Consider the following 19990-nt stretch of genomic DNA (forward strand, 5'->3'; position numbering starts at 1 on the left):
TGTAGTTGTCCGAAGCACTTTTCGGTAACAAAGTTACCTTCTTCAGGGACTGAAGTAAACTAAACCTAAATGAGAACTAATCCTAATTTATACTGATAGTTGTTAAGGTTCAGTGAACATGACCCGAAGCCAACAAGGTAGATGTTCAATGGACCTTAACATCATCATCATAAACGTAATTAAACTAGACTAAATAGCGGAGATCCAGGGATAGGACCGTTGTCATTGTTAAGAACAATTTGTTTATTTTTATAAATGTATAAACTTTCAAAACTGTCTAGTAAACGATTATTCCTAACTTTTGTTTTGGCGTTGGGGTTTTGAGCTATTCTGTTTGTTCTACAACAACCGCCAAAGTTTTTCCAATCTTCATATTCAGGTTGTACTGCTTATTTTGGTTTCGTTGAAGATAAACTGATATCGAAACTAGGTACGATTGTTTTGCTAGCACGAGGCCTTCTTTAGGTAATTAAATACCAAAAAATTACTGGATATATTCCAGCATATCAGAAGGACATTGAAGGATATCATGAAAAAAACATGAGAGATATCATGAGGATATCAAGAAGCAGAAGGGATGTCAGAGAGAATCGCAGATATTACTGTAACTCAAATATAATTGTGAGAATAGAAGAAGAATTCTGAATGAAAATCAAAGAATTAGGAGAAATTCAAGGAAATTCCAAATATTGCTTTTAAAGAGAAATATACCTATTACTCCTCGTGAAATACGATATTCATTCTCTGATTAAACTTTCACGTTAGCTAAACAATTTTAAAGTATTAATTAAAATTCTTGAAACCATAAAACCATACTGTTTACGGTTTACATTAAAGAATGAAAACGAACTTTTCTTTTGTTGCTGGTAAGAGGAAGGGGGAGTCCTCTAAGAAAATGATGTTCTGAGTCACTGCGAAGGAGGAGGAAGTATGATTCCTGAGAAACGTGATTTGTTATTGTTAAAAATAAATAAATATTTTCATTAATGCCCACCATGGAAGAATAATCACCAGAAAAAAATCGTTGCCTGTTACAGTAAATACTGCGAAGATTACCTGGTAATGTATATTTAATATTAGAAAGAACCAAAATTTGGATGTAGGGGGTAATTCTCGAAACTACTCATTCGATTGCAAAAATTCTTCCAATATTTATAAAGGACCTTCAGGGTAGACATAGGTTGGATATTTTTTTTTAAAAGGTTTTCGTGAAGACCAATCGTTCGAAGTATGAAAACATATTGAACAAAAAATTTTCACACTTCACGTAAACTACAAGATAATTAATTTGAAAACAAAGTGAATATATTGCTGATATTAAAAAGACATATATCTTTCTTATGATAGAATACGTAAATTATTTCTACCTTCCGAACTTATTTTTTGGCTAAAAAAATATGATTCATGAAAAACAAATGTTTTAGAAAATACACGCGCTGTTAAGACAGCAGGTAAAAGTTGGTCTGTGTTCTGTCGGAGCTGCTTGCGACGCGCTGATGAGATCCATAAAGATCGAAAACGCGATCCGCGTCTGGCAGTTTCGACAGAATACAGACCACTTCGAATTATTTTAACATTGTTTTAGTTTTTGTGTTACTTACCGACAACTTGACTGGACACTTTACCATGTTTACTTTTAACATACAAATCGAGACCTGTTAGCATAAGGGCATGATCCCAATGTTGAGGTTCTCTATCGCCACCAGGATTTTTTGTTCTTTGCCAGTTACAAAAACTTGAGAGGAATCTATCAATATCTGGAGGTCTTGTCAAATTCACAGGTTCTTCTTTCAAAATCTCCAGCCTTTTTAAAATAAAATTTACAGCATGTCCTAAACTAGGATCATGATAAAGAAGTTGAACCTGTATGAACAATTTCAAAACTATACTATCAATAAGATTTAAATTTAATTAAATCACTGATTAGTTTGATTTTATTTCGACTTCTTCAAACATCTCGTAGCGGTAAGATTCAAACGTTTTGGATAAACCCTTTTTTGAAGATACAACGTAAAGTGTAATATGAAGCATTGTTTTCACTTTTGTACTTTGTTGAATTTTTAAAATTACTTCAAAAGCCCATTAGAAACTTTAATTAGCTATTTACAGATTTCCAAACAAAACTTATGATAAAATTAATTAAAATTTCACCAAAACGACGTTTTAATTATAAAATTAAAGGCATTTGTATACATGTTTTTAGCTGTTCAAATTGTGTTTAATTGGAAAGTTATTTGGGTTGCATACTTCATTTACTCCATCTATATACTTTAATTTCTCTTTTTAAAGGCACTTTTTTATAATAAGATAATAAGTATGATAACTGGATTAAGTAACCGAACGTACAAAGTAGACAGATCAAAAACTTCGAAAAGATTCGTTAAAAAAACGTGATTACATTAGCAATTGTATATTTGAATCCAATTGGGGTTTAAGAGTAGCAAATAAGGCACTATTCATCTGGACCGGACTCTTGGGGACTTGTAACTGGTCCCGTATTCCAGAAATGTATTTGTTGTAAAAACTTCAAAATACGCGATATTTGGGGATTTTATAATTTGTTTTTTTTTTTATTTAAAAGCTCTCCCAGAAACACGTAAGCCAGTTTAAATTTATATGATAAAAGCGCGGCAGAGTGTCGTAAAGTATAGCGTTTTCACGAATATGTGTNAATTGGTGCGTAAAGCCAAAGGTCCCGGGTTCTATTCCCGGCGAGGGTGTAACAACACCAACACAAAAAATTTCCCTCATTAACTTTAGGTAGTTAGTGGATAAAAATTCAAAAATTAATTTTTACATTAGTTTCATATTAATCACTATTAAAAATTAAAAATGTTTAAGTGTTTCATATGTTCTGAGGCTAATAAGGTATTTAGCCCTAAAGGACTAAATAAACACCTAAAACCTGTATTCCCAGATCGAGACTAAATCTAAACCTAATTATATTGTTTCGATCCTAAAGAAATCCTAAAATCTAAGAATTTTAACCAAAACCAATAAAAGCATGCAAAATTAAATTTTTTGAAGGGGTAATTAGGGGTGGTGTCAGTGGAGGGGTCGGTAAACCGCGGCTCGCGAGCTACATTTTCATTATTCGAAGTGGTTGGTTTTGAAAAGAAACTGCTTCCTTTGGCAAAAGATATGAAGATAGGCACATTATTACATTTCCAAACCTTAAGGAATCATCGGGATGGAAACAGTGCTTCTGTTGATCCTGATTATTGTTTCACAAGAACGATCAAAACGATGAAAGATGGTTTTGTTGAACGATTTGATTGGTTCAAAATTAATAATCTTCTCAAGGCAAAAAGAAAACAACTAAATTTTACTCTATTTAATATCAACGCTGGTTCATTTAAAATCCAATTACTAGATTTAAAAACAAGCAAGCAAATTTATCGTATTTTATTTAATTGCCACTTCTGTATCCCATACAAATTTGAAATAAAATGTAAAAGCCGAATTAGAAATTGAAGTTCATGAAATAATATTTTTATGTGGGATGTTCTAATTTTAAGGAAATACTAAGATTAGCTCAGTGTAGGAAACAGAAGGGCTGTGCGTCCAGCCAATCTTAGAATTGACGACCCTATGATGACGATGATGATGATAAAATGTGCGTGTCCCTGCCTAAAAAAAATTTACTTTCTTTTTTTGCCTAATTAAATTAACTAACCCATGTAAACAATATGTAGAATAGATACAAAGAAAATTATAATGTTTGAAAGAAAAGAAAGGCCTAATTGTGTTCTAAGCAATTGGTTTTGTTAACTTTTTGGAAATGATTTCTAAAGCTAACGTTTGCTTTAACGATGCATGACCAAAAGCCTTGATCAAGAAGATATTTGGCATTAAACATTAGATACAAGGTTCAGTAACATTTCAAGCGGAAGCATTTCTCCAAAGACAAATCCGTAATTCCGGCTGTCCGAGACAGTTGTGTGAAGGAAGCAGCCTGGAAACTTTCAGCAGGTCACGAGGTCGCTCGCTTCTAACGAATAATAAGTGGAATATTATCTCGAATTAAACCTTTCGTGCTTTGTTACAAGACCATTTCTCCATTGTCTAACGAACCAAAGAGATACCGGTAAAATTATTATAACAATTTTCACCTCGGTTGAGGTACTAAAGAACATAGGAAGTTTATTACTGCATTATAAGTTGCTTGCGAAACCCACATTTGGACAACGGGTACAGCACTTATTATTTTGACAACATCATCATCATAAGGTCGTCAGTCCTAAGACTGGTTGGACACGCACCTCTATTCTTTCCTATCCTGAGCTAATCTTCGCATTTCCCTAAAACTAGAACAACCCATATTAAATTAACTATTTCTAATGTAGGATTACCTCTACCCCTCCTAACTTATCTACGTTCTAGTCCCATCTCTATAATTGCCTATTACTCTTTATACAAACTAAGTATCATTCTTCTATTTTTGTAACTCATCCCTACATTTTTAAGTATATTTAACATCTTGTCCCACTAAAGTTTGTACAAGAGTTTCGTCAAGGTTCAAGTCCTGTCGGATCAGTTTTTTTTACATTACTTTACATAACATGTCATTAGAAAGTATACATATAAAACCAACTATACACTCGAATGTAGGCATTTAAACCCGTCCATTTCTTTGCATTTGTTTATTTCCATCCCGAATGTTACGTCAAAATTAGCCTATTTTTAAATAATTAAAATTATAGTTAAATAATTAGACATTTTGATAGCCAGCTAGTTCTAAAATATTTCGATTTCCATATAATTTGACTACCATTTTCACAGCAACATCTCTTCAAATAGTTCAATAATAATAATGAAATTTTACAAAACCTAATAATGTTTTAGATTGATCGCTTTTTCGAAATTTCACGCATCATTTCCCTAATACAATAGAACATGATTACCATGGCTTCATACAAAGTTTAGTAATTTATAAGTAGTAATCAATTATTAGTTTGCAAGGTATTGAAAGGCTATAAAATCGCTACGTATCGTTATAATAGATTTCTTGCACTTTGTCAAGTAATAGATATTTCACTAGAGTGACTTTGTATATATCAGCAAAATGATACAGTAAAACTATCGCATCATGACGAAACTTTGAGAAATCTGTTCCCGTAATGAATATCTTAAAAAAAAGTGTCTTTTTTAATACAAATAATTTACTATATATATGTTTTGGCGTTGGGGTTTTGAGCTATTCTGTTTGTTTTAATTAATAATATAAACCAATTGCTTCTGTGAAAAATCAAAGTACGAATACGATCTGATCATCTTGCTTTTGTATTGAATAATTTTAGTTCTAACGATAATCCTTTTCGTTCATATTAAGTTTTATAAATTTTAAATTGAATTTGAATTTTTTATCCGCGAACTAAATGGGGTCAATTACCCCATTTGCCCTTATCGGGTTACCTACCATTTGTCCGTCACACATGCTAAGAGCAGCAGTTTTACTCCTGTACAAGCAATTCCTTATTTCATGATGATTAATTGGTAATATGTTAGATTTGTTTTGAAACGTTTCCAACACCAAAAACTCTGGAGAAAGAATAGTAGTTACGGGGACCAAATCCAGGGAAAAATTAACATTGATACTGGGAGATTTTAGCAGTACCCGTTTCGATGAAGACTCGTCTTCTTCTTCAAATGTCGCAGAACGACGAACTTTACGTTTTAAAATTTCAGGAAATACAATTGAGTACGAAGGATCTAAAAATATATTAACGACAAAGTTTTATAAAAAATGCACTAAAATGTGTATGGAGCATATCTAGGTGGTAGGTGTATAGAAAAGATGAAAGAAATTGTGTATGTTGACATAACAATGGCAAATGTTTTCTCTATTCGTAACGGTTTTGCTCTATTGGTTTAAAAAATTATTAGGTTGTAAATAAAAATTAGTCAGTCATTGTCATTAAGATTTTCCGGTGCAACGACTGGCCGACCTATATTTCACACTGTTGTATGATGACTCTTCCTTAAATTCATTTAAAGAAGAACAGGCATGTAACTATAGGAAGTAGTAGAAACAATAAATACACAATATATTCTTACTTCTTGCGCGAGGCATTACCTAAACTTCATTCGCAATATTAATGTGAAAATTCGTTTTCGAATTTTTATCCAGTACAAAGTTAATGAGGGAAAAGAATTGGTGCGTAAAGCCAAAGGTCCCGGGTTCTATTCCCGGCGAGGGTGTAACAACACCAACACAAAAAATTTCCCTCATTAACTTTAGGTAGTTAGTGGATAAAAATTCAAAAATTAATTTTTACATTAGTTTCATATTAATCACTATTAANTCTACACTAAAATAAAATATGGATTAGATTTAGAATCTTAAGGGATCTTTGTAATTTTAATTGCAAGTGCATTATTTTATATCTACACTTGCCGACAAGCATTACGACATTTGATAAATTGATTTTTCACGCAATGAAATGGAAAACTACAGACCTCTTGCTATCCTCTTTTTATGTATGAACGTTTTTAACCTTTATCGCTACAACTTGCGCCGTGTAATCACAATTAATACTCATCTAAAAAATAAAAAAACAAAAACAGATCTAATTGAACGTTGACATAAAAACGAAACAAACAATATTTAAATGGTTGAATCAAATCGTTGTATGGTCAGCGACCAGTTTTTAGAGTGTGACTAGATACTCCATTTTTTTTGTTCTTTCATATGTGATGTATTTTATAAACCGCTATGATTCCGCTAATTAATTTTAATTATTACGCAGTAGGAGGCAATCCTGCCTGGAAACGTATTTTGGATATTACATTACCAAAATGTGCTTTCAATTATGTAACTAGTTATAGTAATTACGTTATATTTTTGATTAATTCATTTAAATATTAATGCACAACTAACAATGAATTTAAATTTCTGTTAAGAAAATGGAAATTTATGTTTTTTTTAAGAACGAAACTATACTTTTCAATTTATTGCATTTGTTTGGGCACACCACTGAAGATGTCGATTATGTCCATTTTTGTGAAATTTGAAAGCCCCAAGGAAAAGAACAAGCCGAAGCCAGGAATTTCAAAGAGGAAAGCGGGAAAAAAATTACTACTACAGTGATGATTCAAACAAACGGAACCAACAATTTACAGTACAAAGCAGAAGTACAATGACCTACAAGATTTTGATGTTTTTTGATGATGAAGATTGTTCGTCAAGCATTGAATGATGTTCCTGTTTCTTCTTCACATTTACAAATAACCTCAGTTTCATCTCAATGTTCATAACAAGAAAAAAGAATTGGAACTTGTAGTCCTTGCAAAAGCGAATTACATATCTTTAATTGTAATTGAATCGCCAACATCAATTTTATCTGAATGTCCACAAGAAGTTGGGACTTCCGATTGCAAAAACGAAGCACATCGACATAAATCATGTAATTAAGAAAACTTAACAACGGATTTCAAAATATATCGATTCTCAAGCTAGGAATTTCATGTACGTATTTATGATCGCGAATAGTATCAAATGAAAAGTACATGTGTCTCTATGCGTATGTGCACAAAACTCAAAAATATCGGGAAATGTATGTCGTGATATTGTCAACATGAATAAAAATTATTTCTTGTAAGACCACTGAGTGAGTTTTTTTGTCCTATGTGTACTTGGTATTACCTTTCTCTTTCTTAGCTATTTTCATGACGATGATGATGATGATGGGTGATTTTACATCAGTTTTATAATTCAAAAACCGTTTCTACATTAAATCACTTTAAATAGACGCTTGTCAAGGAAGTGAATAATTTTAGGACTTAACCTTCTGATTAAGTAGCTTCGGAATAATATAACAAGAGATCTATAAAAGCGATAACAGAACGTCTGTAGTACATTTTGAAAACTGCTTTAATTTAAAATACGGAAATGATTGTACGGGTTGCTGTTTGAGATACAAATACAGTTATACAAATGGATGTATGCATGGGAATGATTACTATGTTTATAATTGCAGAACGGATACAATAACTAGTTTAACAGAGCTGTCGACATTAAAATTGTCTGTCTAGTATCATCTTAATTGTGTTGGACGTACGAAAAAATGAACGAATTAGTACCTTCATACTTCATACAACTCGATTCAACTAATTATGCTTATAATTGCAATAAAGAAAAGTGAGCTTGCTTATCTGAAACAACAGGATTTAGTGAACATTTTATGACTCTAAGTCTAAAGAATTTCGATTTAAGAAAGTTCAAAGTTTTTTTAACAAGCGACTACAGATACTTTTTTGACTTTTAGAGAAAAAATGCTAATACAAACGGAGCTGGTTTTGAATGTATCCGGATAGCGTCAGTATACCGGATACAAAATGTGGTTGATTTTAGTTTTAGACATGTACACCATCAATGACACCATCTACTATAGAGCAGGGTTCTTCAACTTTGTCATTCTGAGGAATCCTTTTTTGAAATATTTTTTTTTGTTGATAAAAGGTGGTAAAACGAAAATACTGGTATGCAAGGGAAGAAATAGTAGCGAAAGAGTAAATATAAAGATAGGAGACGAAAAGTTAGAAGAAGTGGCTGATTTTAGGTATCTAGGAAGTCAGATAAGTCAGGACGGAAGAAGTAATAGGGATATAAAGCAGAAGATAGCGCAGGGTCGAGTCGCCTTCAATAAAAAGAAGTCACTTCTATGCTTGCGAACGATTAATTTAGAAATTAGAAAAAGACTGTTAAAGATGTGTTTGGATGTGGTGCTGTACGGGTGCGAAACATGGAGCGCAGCGGAAAAGAAAAGGTTAGAAGCGTTCGACATGGGTTTTACAGGTGAATGATGAAGGTACCGTGGATAGAGAAGGTTAGAAATCAAGAGGTATTAGAAAGAATAAGAGAACAGAGAACTCTATGGAAGTCAATAAGAAATCGACGAGATAGGTTGTTAGGACACCTTCTCAGGCATGAAGGTCTAGTCAGAGACAAATTAAAGGCAGAAACGGGAGTTAGGAGGGGTAGAGGTAGTTAGTAGTTGAATTACTGTTCGCGAAAAGTTAAGGATATGGGTTGTTCTAGTTTTAAGGAAATGCTAAGATTAGGTCAGGATAGAAAAGAGTGGAGGGTCGTGTGAAACCAGTCTTTGGACTGACGACCTTATAATGATGACGAAAAGGTGGTTAAAACTCTAAGTTAGAAACTGAATTCCAAGTGGACGAAGTCGCGGGCATGACTAGTAAAATATAATTGTGCATTTATTCAAACAAAATGATAAATATATACGGATTGTAGTATTGACTTATAGAGCCCCTAACCGTTCGAGTGGAACCCCAGGGTTCCACGAAGCACACATCATTGACTGAGAACACTGTATCAGATACGTTAAACCTAAATCACAACAAACTTCCGGCATATCCGGATAGTATTAACAGATTCGTTTTTCTTAAAGGATTCGGATACAATCATTGGATACATAAATAGGATCCAAATGTAATATCCCAATAATTTGCTGCTTGATTACTTAAAACATACAAAAAAGAAATTGAACATAAGCAGTAAATGTAATTTACATCATCAAATATTTTTCTTTTTATAGCTCCAGAAAGCGTTTTACTTTGCTGTGTTTAGGTAGTAATTATGTTTGTATATGCATATAAGTTTTCTTTTTAATATTTTTTTTATCGATAGCGTACTTTAGTATGCAAGAGTTTTGATCTATTTTATATCTCCTTATTATTACATAATGTCACACCCATTGTCGAAATCCAAAAAAGTTGTAGACGCGTGCACGATGTAGTAAACATGAATTTCAAATAGATATACGCTTATAAAAAGTTTAGTTTCTTTTTTGTAAATAAAGGTTTTGTGTCGATTGCTACTCGATTGTTATTTGCGTAATACATGTATATGTGTTTATCTGACAAGATTAGAGGAAAATGGTTACTTACCAGCCCCGTTACTTTGAGAATTCGAAACCTTGCCACCCATCATTGACTTTAACACTTCTTGATCGATCTGCAAGAAACATAGTGGAAAGATTATTTTTTTCTTATTTAACTATTGGCGTATTATGCAATAAATATCGTGGAACAAATGAAAAAGAAAAACGTTTTTGGTTTAATTGTAAGCCTTACAATAAGTCGTTATCATCTTATTTATTCCTAAGTGTATTCAAAAAGTTTTAAAGTTGATAACATTAAATGCTTCATTTTTATCAGTTAAATAATTAAAACAATCCAAAAGGTTAAGAAGATTAGTTGTGAATGGTGAAAATTCGTGAAAATTCATTAACAGTCTTCAGTCCCGGTTGGACTCGCACCTCCACATCTTTCTATCTTAAGCCAATGTTCACATTTACTAATGTGCTTCAAGTCTACTTCTGCCACTTTTAACTGCTGTTTCTGCTTCCAATTTCTCTCTAAGTAGCCCTTCATACCAACTTATCAATAAGTTTTCTAATCTTACTTCGAATTTTCGAATTAGCCTAACATGAACATAAAAATGATTTCTTTCTGTTATAATTATTACCCGTCACGGCCGGATATCCAGAATCATTATCCGGCAATCGGCTGGATCCTGAAAAAGGTGCCATATCCGCCGATACTTACAGGTTGCTTGGCCAATTTCTAATATGTAGCGCTTTTTATATCCTCAGTTTTCTGATTTCCAAAATATCGAAAATAGGTAATTTGGGTGAAAATTGTAATTTAAAAATTAGAATAAAGAAACAGAAGACTACGAAGAACACAAAGCCTGTTGATGCAAAATAAAGAATAAAACTAACAACGTGATGCCAGTACCATGATTTTTACTATAGTTGGAACGTTTAAAATTGGCATAGACCGCAATAAAACTGTCGCATTTACTTTCTTCTTTCAACTTAATAACTTGACTAGAGCGCTTGCTGTCAGAAGGCCTACTTCTACTCACAATAAACGTTGTAGGGAAAATCGTAGGCATAGAAAAGAGATGTCAGGTAGGAATTGCTGCGGACACTAATAATTGATGTGTAACAGAAAGAGATGCAGACAAGCAGAATTTGAGCATGTTCCTAGCATCGGACTTCAAAGAAAGTTCAACATGGAATTTAGGAAAGCAAAAACGTTTGTTTAAAGATATCATTCCTAAGCCGACCCTGATCTTGTGCGTACCTAAACAACCTCTGCACCGCTTACTATTATTCGATTATCTCTTTTCAGTTTGTCTATATTACCTATCTTACTCATGAAGCATTTCCTAACTTAACAAAAGCGTGTTCGAAACGCAGCAAAAGACTACAGCCCAGGTGGAGAGGAGAAAGAAGATATGCCCATTTTCACAGATAATTTATTGCGTTCCATGCCAATTATGATTATCCCAACTATAGTTTCCCCTCTAAAACCTTCTTCTATTCAATTCGCTTTGATAGTATTTAAAATACGTAATGTCTGAGGAAGAACGATTAGATAAAAACTAGGAAAAGATTACTTTAAGAGTATTCAAAATATATATTTAGTGAAACATTTTCTTATGGTGACATATTTTGCTTATGATATTGCTAATTTGTGTTCATGTTGCTTTTGGAGTGCCTTACAAGTATTAGTTTTTTTAATATAAATGTTCAATCAGAATCTAAAAAATGATAAAACGTCTATCGCTTATTTATGTCTAATATCGTTTTCGTATCATTATATAAAATACGTTTTACTATTTCTGTATTGCATACGAAAACAAAAATTGGAATCATTATATGAAATTAAAACGTCTTTCAACATTTGAACCATATTCTCCCAAAACATCCGTAATAACCAAACAATATTGACTCTATTTCAAACAAAATACTTTCAAAATATTACCCGTTGTGACTCAAAATGAGGTCTAATCTAAGAACTGGCTGAAAATAATTTTAAATACATATGTAAGTTTCATATTTGCCAGACATTAATTTACTTTGTCTTAATTAAGCATAGTGTTACACTTCATTATTCTGATTACCTACCGTCGAAGTGAAAAGAAAGTTGTTAATCGTAAACGAAATAAAAATGCAATTATACACTACCATATTTATGGAACAATAACACAGTGCAATGAACAATACACTTTCTACGTTTGCTTTATAATTAGGATGAGTGGTAAAAGTGAATGTGTAGATGACACGCATGGATTAATTAATTTGCACCTACACACTTTGTTAAAAATGTTCATAGAGTGTAATTGCAAATTAATTATTGTAATGAAGAATTATGTATAATGTTTTTAACCAACAGTGTTTTATGTGGTAGGTAATGGTCTCGATTTGTATACCTACCTCTAATTATGGTGAAATTTTAATATACATACAATAACTTTTAATTTTTAAACTTTAGTTTGCTGTGTGAATAAGAATACATATATGCAAAAATATATCTACATATTTTTTTGCATAGTTTTCGAGTTTCAAACAGTGAAAATCAGAACTAATCGAACCTAATCTACCTTAACTCACTTCGTCTGTGTTGCCTTCTCTTACCGTAACCTTTAAAGTCTAGTCTACTTATGAGCAAGGCAACACCAAGAGACCAAGACTATATTGATCTTATTCATGCTTATTCGGTAATGGTCTTGCGTATTAAGTCTTGGTCGTGCTCATTTAGTCTGATACTTTTTTTTAATAGTTCTGAGCACAATTTTTTTTTATTTACCAACACAATAATTGTTTTAAATGCTGAAATTTTCTGTCATACATGCGAGCTTGCCATGACTTTTACAGAAAATACTGTCGATAGTTGTATTAAGACTTATAAAGACTTAAGAACTTACCCTTCCTGCGGTGAATCAAACGTATAAATTTACCTTTTAGCGAAAAAAATAGTGCAAAATAGTTGAAAAAGAAAACATCGAAAAGAAAATCAGTTTCGTTAGTTCAATCGAGGCCTTGCAGATGAAAGAAAACATAGAACTGTGCATGTATTGGTCAATTATTTTTTTACAAATTTCAGATATTAGGTAGGTATAGAATTAATACTTATTTTGTTGTTAAGCGAAAGTTTACACTTTTCAATAAGTTATTGTATGAAATTATCTTTATAATCTAAAAGGACGGTAGTAGAAGTGCTTCATTAAAGTACTTATTGTATATAAGTAATTTTATTTTTTATAGTAATCATAAGTTAAAATTAAAAAACAAATATGTAACTGTTTTGTAGAAATTGTTTCCTACAACTATTTGTCTAACTGTAATTGTAAAATTACACACATGTAAACGAATATATTTTATATCGCGTGTCTAATAATACCAGAATGATGAACTTAAAGTAGATAAGTAAAAGATGGCATAACAGTACCAACAATCATCACATTAATCCAGCCATTGTTCAGAATTGCAACAAAGACAATTATTATTTTGCTAGAAAAGTTGAAGCTAACGACACTGACATAATTTTTTCGTGAATGTGTGAATAATGCAATTAATGTAATTAATAATAAAAGTATTTGTACACCTTTATTACCTATGAAGGGCAGTGACATTTTCATCACTAAAACTATTTTGAATAGCATTTATAAATCATAAGCATTGGTGGGGACTTTTTTCAAAAATTAATTAAATGTTTTTTTGATTAGTTAGCATTTCAAAGAAAAAACTATTACCAAGAAGTATAGTATCTATAAAATCTATAGACAGGCACACGAGTGATCCAATAAGGGTATCCTAACCCGAGAACCAACTTAACATTATAGTTAATAAAAAAAAAACGACATGTTCTCCCATACATTCAAAATGTAAATGTAAATTTGTACGTACAATATAGTTTTGTTAAAAGATTTACCACGTTATGTTCAAACTAAAGACTTCTAATCAATTTTCTTGTAATATACAAGTAAAGAACGATTATCTGTATTGTTTTCAAAATTTTGGGTTCAGTAGTTTCGCAGATAAGGGAGGGTATGATCGATTTTCATCTATTTTCTTAAGTAACTTCAAAAATATTTATTTTAAAATTATAAAAAAATATATTTGAGACTTTTACGATATGCCCTTTCATTTGATATGTCACACGGTACAGTTTGCAAAACTTTTTTTTTTTAATTTCCTATTGGCCCCCTGAAAAATGACTCCCATGTTCGAAATTTATTTATTTACGTTATGCGCTCGTGTTTGGGTCACAAAAATTCATATGTGTACTTCAAGTCAATCAGTCCAGTAGATTCGGAGAAGATTGACCGTAACGAACGGACAGACAGACACACAAGTGATCCTATAAGGGTTCCGTTTTTCATTCGGACGTACGGAACCCTAAATAAACACTCGTATTGTAAAAAAGTATCGAATTATGAACCATCATCATCATCAATTAATAAAATATCAGTAATTTTATTATTTTCTGGTATTAAAAAAATTGTAGTTGAATACCATTGAGGTAAATTAAAAAAAGTACAAACCGTGTGAAAAAGGCCAGGCCAGCGGTCCCTAATTATATCAATCTTGTTAGTCTAACACCCCTTTTTGATTCACCCTTTTTTGACGGAACTCTATCTCGACAAAATGTAAACTAATAATTGCATTGCTTTATGTGTAAGACCTCTGACACATAATCGTGTGCATGTTGTAATCTTCAACTTGAATTTTGAATTCAAAATATAAATTACACGTATTTAATGTGCGTATTTGTACTTATAGTAGCATTAAAGTCTTGTTCTGAATTTATTTTTAGTGTAGAGGTGGACCTAGATTAGATTACTGTTCGCAAATAGTTAAGGATGTGGGTTGTTGTGGTTTTAGGGAAATGCTAAGATTAGCTCAAAATAGGCAGGAGTGGAGGTGCGTGTCCAGTCTTAGGACTGACGACCTCATGATGATGATGACGATGTATGGGTAAACTGTAATCAGTAAATCGATACAGATCGATACAAACCGAAACATCACCTCAACGACTGCAGGATATTATTCTTAAATGCGATCCAAAAGTTATTCAAATTTCAATCAACTAATACGTAATATCAATCATGTTCTTATCCCTTGACACAGTTAATATTGATGGTTTATCCTTATTTAGGAATAGATTCTCTACTCAGTTACTGACTTGTAACTTCTTTGGAAAAAAATATTCTTTCAAGGATTTTTTGAGGTTCAGTAGACGCTTTTTTATGGTTTTACCACCATTTGAGGTTGCTTGTAATTCATTTTCTTTGGGAAATCTTTTTAGAAGAGAAAATCACACGAGATTACCTCCAAATTCGGAACCCAGGAACTAGACACTAGGAAGGATAATAAATGAAGACATAAGAACTCAAAGAAGAGAAGAAAAATGTAGAATCAAGATACAGAAAAAATATAACAAAAAAGAACAGAACAAACCACAAAAACGGTTAATGGAACAAACGATAAACACTATACAGAAAAGATTACTTGAAAAAGTACTGCAAACAATGATGAACAACACATTCGATACTTCAGCTTAAGAAAATGGACAGAATCGATTAATAATAGAACGATACAGCAATATGGGTAAAAAGGATATTAAAAATAATTTGACAAGGTAACAGCAGATTACAAAAATAAAAGGTAAAAAAATGAAAGATAATCATACAAGAGAAAAGCATTGGGAAAAAGGCTGCAAAAACGAAGAAACAGAGCTCGTACCTTGGAAATCGTAATTACCTAAGCAAGAACACAAACATGTAGCATGTTTCATTAAACTCGTGTATGTAAGTGTATTCAAATAAAGTGTGTTATATTTTTGAAAATCTACATTTTGTGTTTTCATTTATGGGTTTTTATCAAGTTAATATTGAAACTGTCCAATCACATAAGCCAAAGCTCTCATTCACTCAATAACACTATACGTCTATACTCTACAATTAATTTTAATTCCATAAGTTAATGTTAAATTCAAACTTGTAACAACTCTATATCCTAGAATTCATTTTAAGAGAAAAGAAACAAGCAAATGTTCTAGAGGCTTAATCTTTTCTGTGGTCCTTTTTTCATTTAATCTGACTGACGCCCCCGGAAAGAAAAACAGTGACTGAAGAAATAGTAAGAATGAAATGACTACGAAAAACAAGAAAAATTGGGTAAAAGTTAAACAAATAAATAAAGAAGTACGACGTAATTTTTAAACTATTTTTAAGATTATACTGTTTTCGATAAATCTTTGATAGTTATTTATGTTTAAATTACAAATTAGAAAATTGATTAAAATGGTCTTACGATTTAAAATATGATGCAAAATACTTACGAATTTATTATTAGTGAAATAATAATTAGTGTTAATAAGGAAAATCCAAACTCACCTGAAAATTGCAACCATACTGAAACATTAGGGTAAAAATTATTAAAACCCCATTTATTACACTCCCCATACTTGAAATATACAAATAAACTGCTACACACACAAAAAATGTCTTACTCATACATTTCGGAACGTTGTTACAAATAAAGTCTTTAAAAAGTTTTAGTTCAAAAACAATAATGACATTTCTTGCGGCGTTTGAAACGAACTTCAAACATTATGCTTTTCGTACATTCATGTAGTACATCCAACATTTGAAGTGCTTCGCGAGTCACTAATTCGTGCAATGTGCAAAGCAGGAGAACGTGCCAGCATGAAAACTTTGCCATGGTGCTTAGCGGACCATTAAGGTACAGATTTGCGCTTTTTTAACATTTCACCTTACACTGCAGGATACCGCCTGTGCCCAGTTATATCTGATCACATATCCAACATAACTGCATCGAAATTGAGTTCGCTTTTTTCTTCAAAAATTATGTATTATATAAGCTAATAATTATATAAGTAGTTGTTGGACATTTTGCCAGATTTCCACATTAAACTTTGGTTTATAAACCATTAGAAAAAATATGTAATTAATCAGTGATGTAACATGGGGAATAACAAGAAGGTGCCAAAACCCCGAGCGGCAAAATGGCAAAAATGTTTGTGTTAGATGTACCAATTTCCTAGTATTTATATCAGTTTTCAATAGTTTGTACTTAGTATGTAAAAACGCCAATATTTAAAACGTTAGTAACCACTTGTATCTTTTTATATGTTTCAATCATGCAGAGACCAGGGTAATTAGACCGAATGTCCTTTCTTAGGATTCGAACTTCAACTTTTGCTACTTTCACGTTATACCGAAATGGGATTTCTCAGAAATTTGAATAAAAGCCAAATATGGCCCACAATACGGAAGGTGTTACTAGCTGGACACATTTCATATCTGCCTGGATGTTGTCATAAAACATCAATGCGATGCTTTTTTAAATAGGTCTTACATTGAAATTATCTTTTAAAATGGTTATTTTCAGGGTAGGTCGTAAACGTGGGCAAACATGCATCCACGAAGTATTCGAGTTTCTCGATGTAAATCCAAAAATATAAATTCAGTGATACTCATGTTTCATGTACTGTGTGGGTAATTATAAAATGACGTAAAAATGAGGGGAAATCTTGAAAACAAACCCACCCGTTCGTACGACTGGGTAGTGTCGGATTCTCTAGAAGGGTGTCCTCGGACCTACCAACTAAAACTCCTGTACCTCAGGCCGCTATAGGACCTATCTAGGGTTGACACCCGTACTTTATTATAAAGTATTGTACTCTATTTCGACTGTGCGTACGTACGCACATAAAGTACGCAAAAATACTTAAGTAAACATCGTAATTTTGTAAGCGATTGTTCGAAATTCAGAGTACTTTTACATCAATAATATTGCACAGAAAAATGGCAAGCCATATTTACGGAACAACCTGATTTCCCAAATCTGTACAAAGTAGTGTCACTTTTGCTATCTGTTCCGGCCACTTCAGCATTTACAGAAACAGTATTCTCTGTTATGAACGCAAAGTGGCGGGACGACAGGAATAAAGCTTCATTAAAACTAATTAAAAATGAACTTTTAGTTTACTTAGATCTTTGTTTGCCATGTTTAGAGGCTATTAATGTATCTAAGAGCGACAGCAATGTGTTACTGGCTGCTAGGTGTAACAAAAAATATGTTTTTAAAAACAAAAAATAAAATACTTTATTTTTATGCCGAGTACTTTTTTTTTAACCTTTTAGTAGAGATATACTTTATGTAAGGCCTGAAAAAGTGGCAACCCTAGACCTATCGCTGTGTAATCAAAGCCAAGAGGGGGGTTTGAAGTTATTTACTCATTCAAAACCAATAACCACCGTTTCACCCATGTTGTCAGACTTTCTCAAGGCACTTCTTCTTTAACGTAAAAAACTAGGCGAAACGTTGGCGGTTGTTTTAAATAAACAAATAACTTTAAATCCCTTCCCCCCATTTTTCGGCTTTGCTTTTGCACCGGGTACCATTATTGATATTATACAAGACTGTTTTAAAGATAAGCCATTCCTAGTTTATTTATAAAAATTAGGTAACAACAGATAATACTGATATCAACATTTCTCAGTAAAAATGAAAACCAAAACAGCAATAAATAATAATGATTTAACAAAAATCTCCATTTATGTTTTTCTTAATTTGTATAAGTAATCGTTTCTTAAAAATCATCCAATGTCTATCAAAATAAATCACCAGAAATTCATTAGATTTCGTTATCTTCTATCCAATAATGTCATCTTTGTATCCTTTGCCGGTACCACGTCCTGTACCCGTGGCCATACAGATTTAAATTAATTTCTAATCGTAAGGTATGGTACAATACATTGACATTAAGAATCAAACTTTTATTGATTCGATTTAGGCATCATTAACGATTTGCTATGTAGGTTCGCATGACGTTCTTGGCCCGAATCGATAGAGTCAAGGTAGCTTCTAACAATGGAATGAACTTTTTTGGGAAAGAGAAAATAAAATTACTATTATTATGTCAATGTAAATTACTTTCGTCTTTTTCTTAGAATAATTATGTTATTATTATTACTATCATTGGTTTTAGATAAAGCTTATATTTGCATATAACTGGCGGGCATTACGGATTTAACAATAACATCGTAAAGGTGAACATTACGATTTCTAAATTATTTACTTAATTGTATACCTATGTCAATTTACGCAAGTCAATTACGGTATGAGTATATATATGAGACCAACATCGTCTTGCTATGAAAGTAACGACAATTATTAGTAGACATAATTAGTCTCTGTACATATGTATGAACTATGTAGGTATATGCATTTATACTTAAAAATAAAATAAAAATGTTTGGGTGTTGTATGGATTTTTGTTTGTTTAGTTTTCTTCGAGGAGGGGAAAATCTTCAAAAGACACCCCCTCCTCGAGTAGGGAGATCAACTTGGGGGTTATACATCCCGGTGAAGGTTTGTGGAAAGAGGATTGAGAGTGGGAGAGGAATGAATTACGGGATAAAGTGCTGGAATGAAAATCGGTGGCCCACATCGAATGAGTTGAGTGGACACTCGCGTTAAAGAGCGAAATTGTTGTATGGAAATTACAGCCTTTTTTTATACTAGCAAGCCGTGGGGGATTATAGGGTACCCCCCCCTTTCAAGATTAGGATTTTTTAGATAAACCTGTCACATTCATTTAACTTCTTAAAGTAATTAAAAATCACCTATTACAGATTTTTATGTTATTATTTTACTTCAACATTTTAGGTTATCAATCTTTTTTTGTATTTTCCGTACCTCAAAATCACTACGGTGTTTCCCCGAATAGAAGGCTCGATATCATATTACTTTTACACTCGAAATGTGTACTACAGGGTTTATTTTCGGGCTAGGTTAAGCAAGAAGATATGCTAACGAGACCTGTAACCCTTCGAGCACCGTCATAAAACACTAGGGCGATGCAGTTTTCATCGGGTCCTATTTTCAGGATAACTCATATTAAACCCATCCTTTAAAATCATGATGGAGCTTATTTTCGGAGTAAGTCAAACTTTCAGGGAACAGTAGTATATTGTAGTCCGAGAAGAAAGCAGAATTCGAACGGTTATTGCAATTGGCATGTTTTGTATTATACAGGACTTGATGAACGAAATAAAAGTGCTTCTTATTGTGTAATTCAGAAAGGGCTTCAAGCTCTATCAAAGTGTTTGAAATGCTTTCAAATTGCTTAGAAATGGATAGCC

The 19990-nt window shown here is 32.3% G+C and overlaps 1 protein-coding gene across 1 annotated transcript in view; it reads right to left on the reverse strand.

Moving 5' to 3' along the window:
• LOC108744436 (A disintegrin and metalloproteinase with thrombospondin motifs adt-1) overlaps positions 1-16478 on the reverse strand; it is a 30560-nt gene extending 14082 nt beyond the window's left edge. The window contains exons 1-4 of the mRNA XM_018480192.1: positions 16214-16478; positions 9910-9976; positions 5420-5712; positions 1602-1905 (exon numbers count right to left, since the gene is read on the reverse strand). Of these exons, the coding sequence (XP_018335694.1) occupies positions 1602-1905; positions 5420-5712; positions 9910-9976; positions 16214-16333 (784 nt within the window). The 5' untranslated portion in view covers positions 16334-16478. The remainder of the gene's footprint in view (positions 1-1601; positions 1906-5419; positions 5713-9909; positions 9977-16213) is intronic.
• Between the last annotated feature and the right edge of the window lie 3512 nt (positions 16479-19990).

Source organism: Agrilus planipennis, unplaced genomic scaffold (genome assembly GCF_000699045.2).
Source record: "Agrilus planipennis isolate EAB-ADULT unplaced genomic scaffold, Apla_2.0 scaffold29, whole genome shotgun sequence".
NCBI classification, from domain to species: Eukaryota; Metazoa; Arthropoda; class Insecta; order Coleoptera; family Buprestidae; genus Agrilus; species Agrilus planipennis.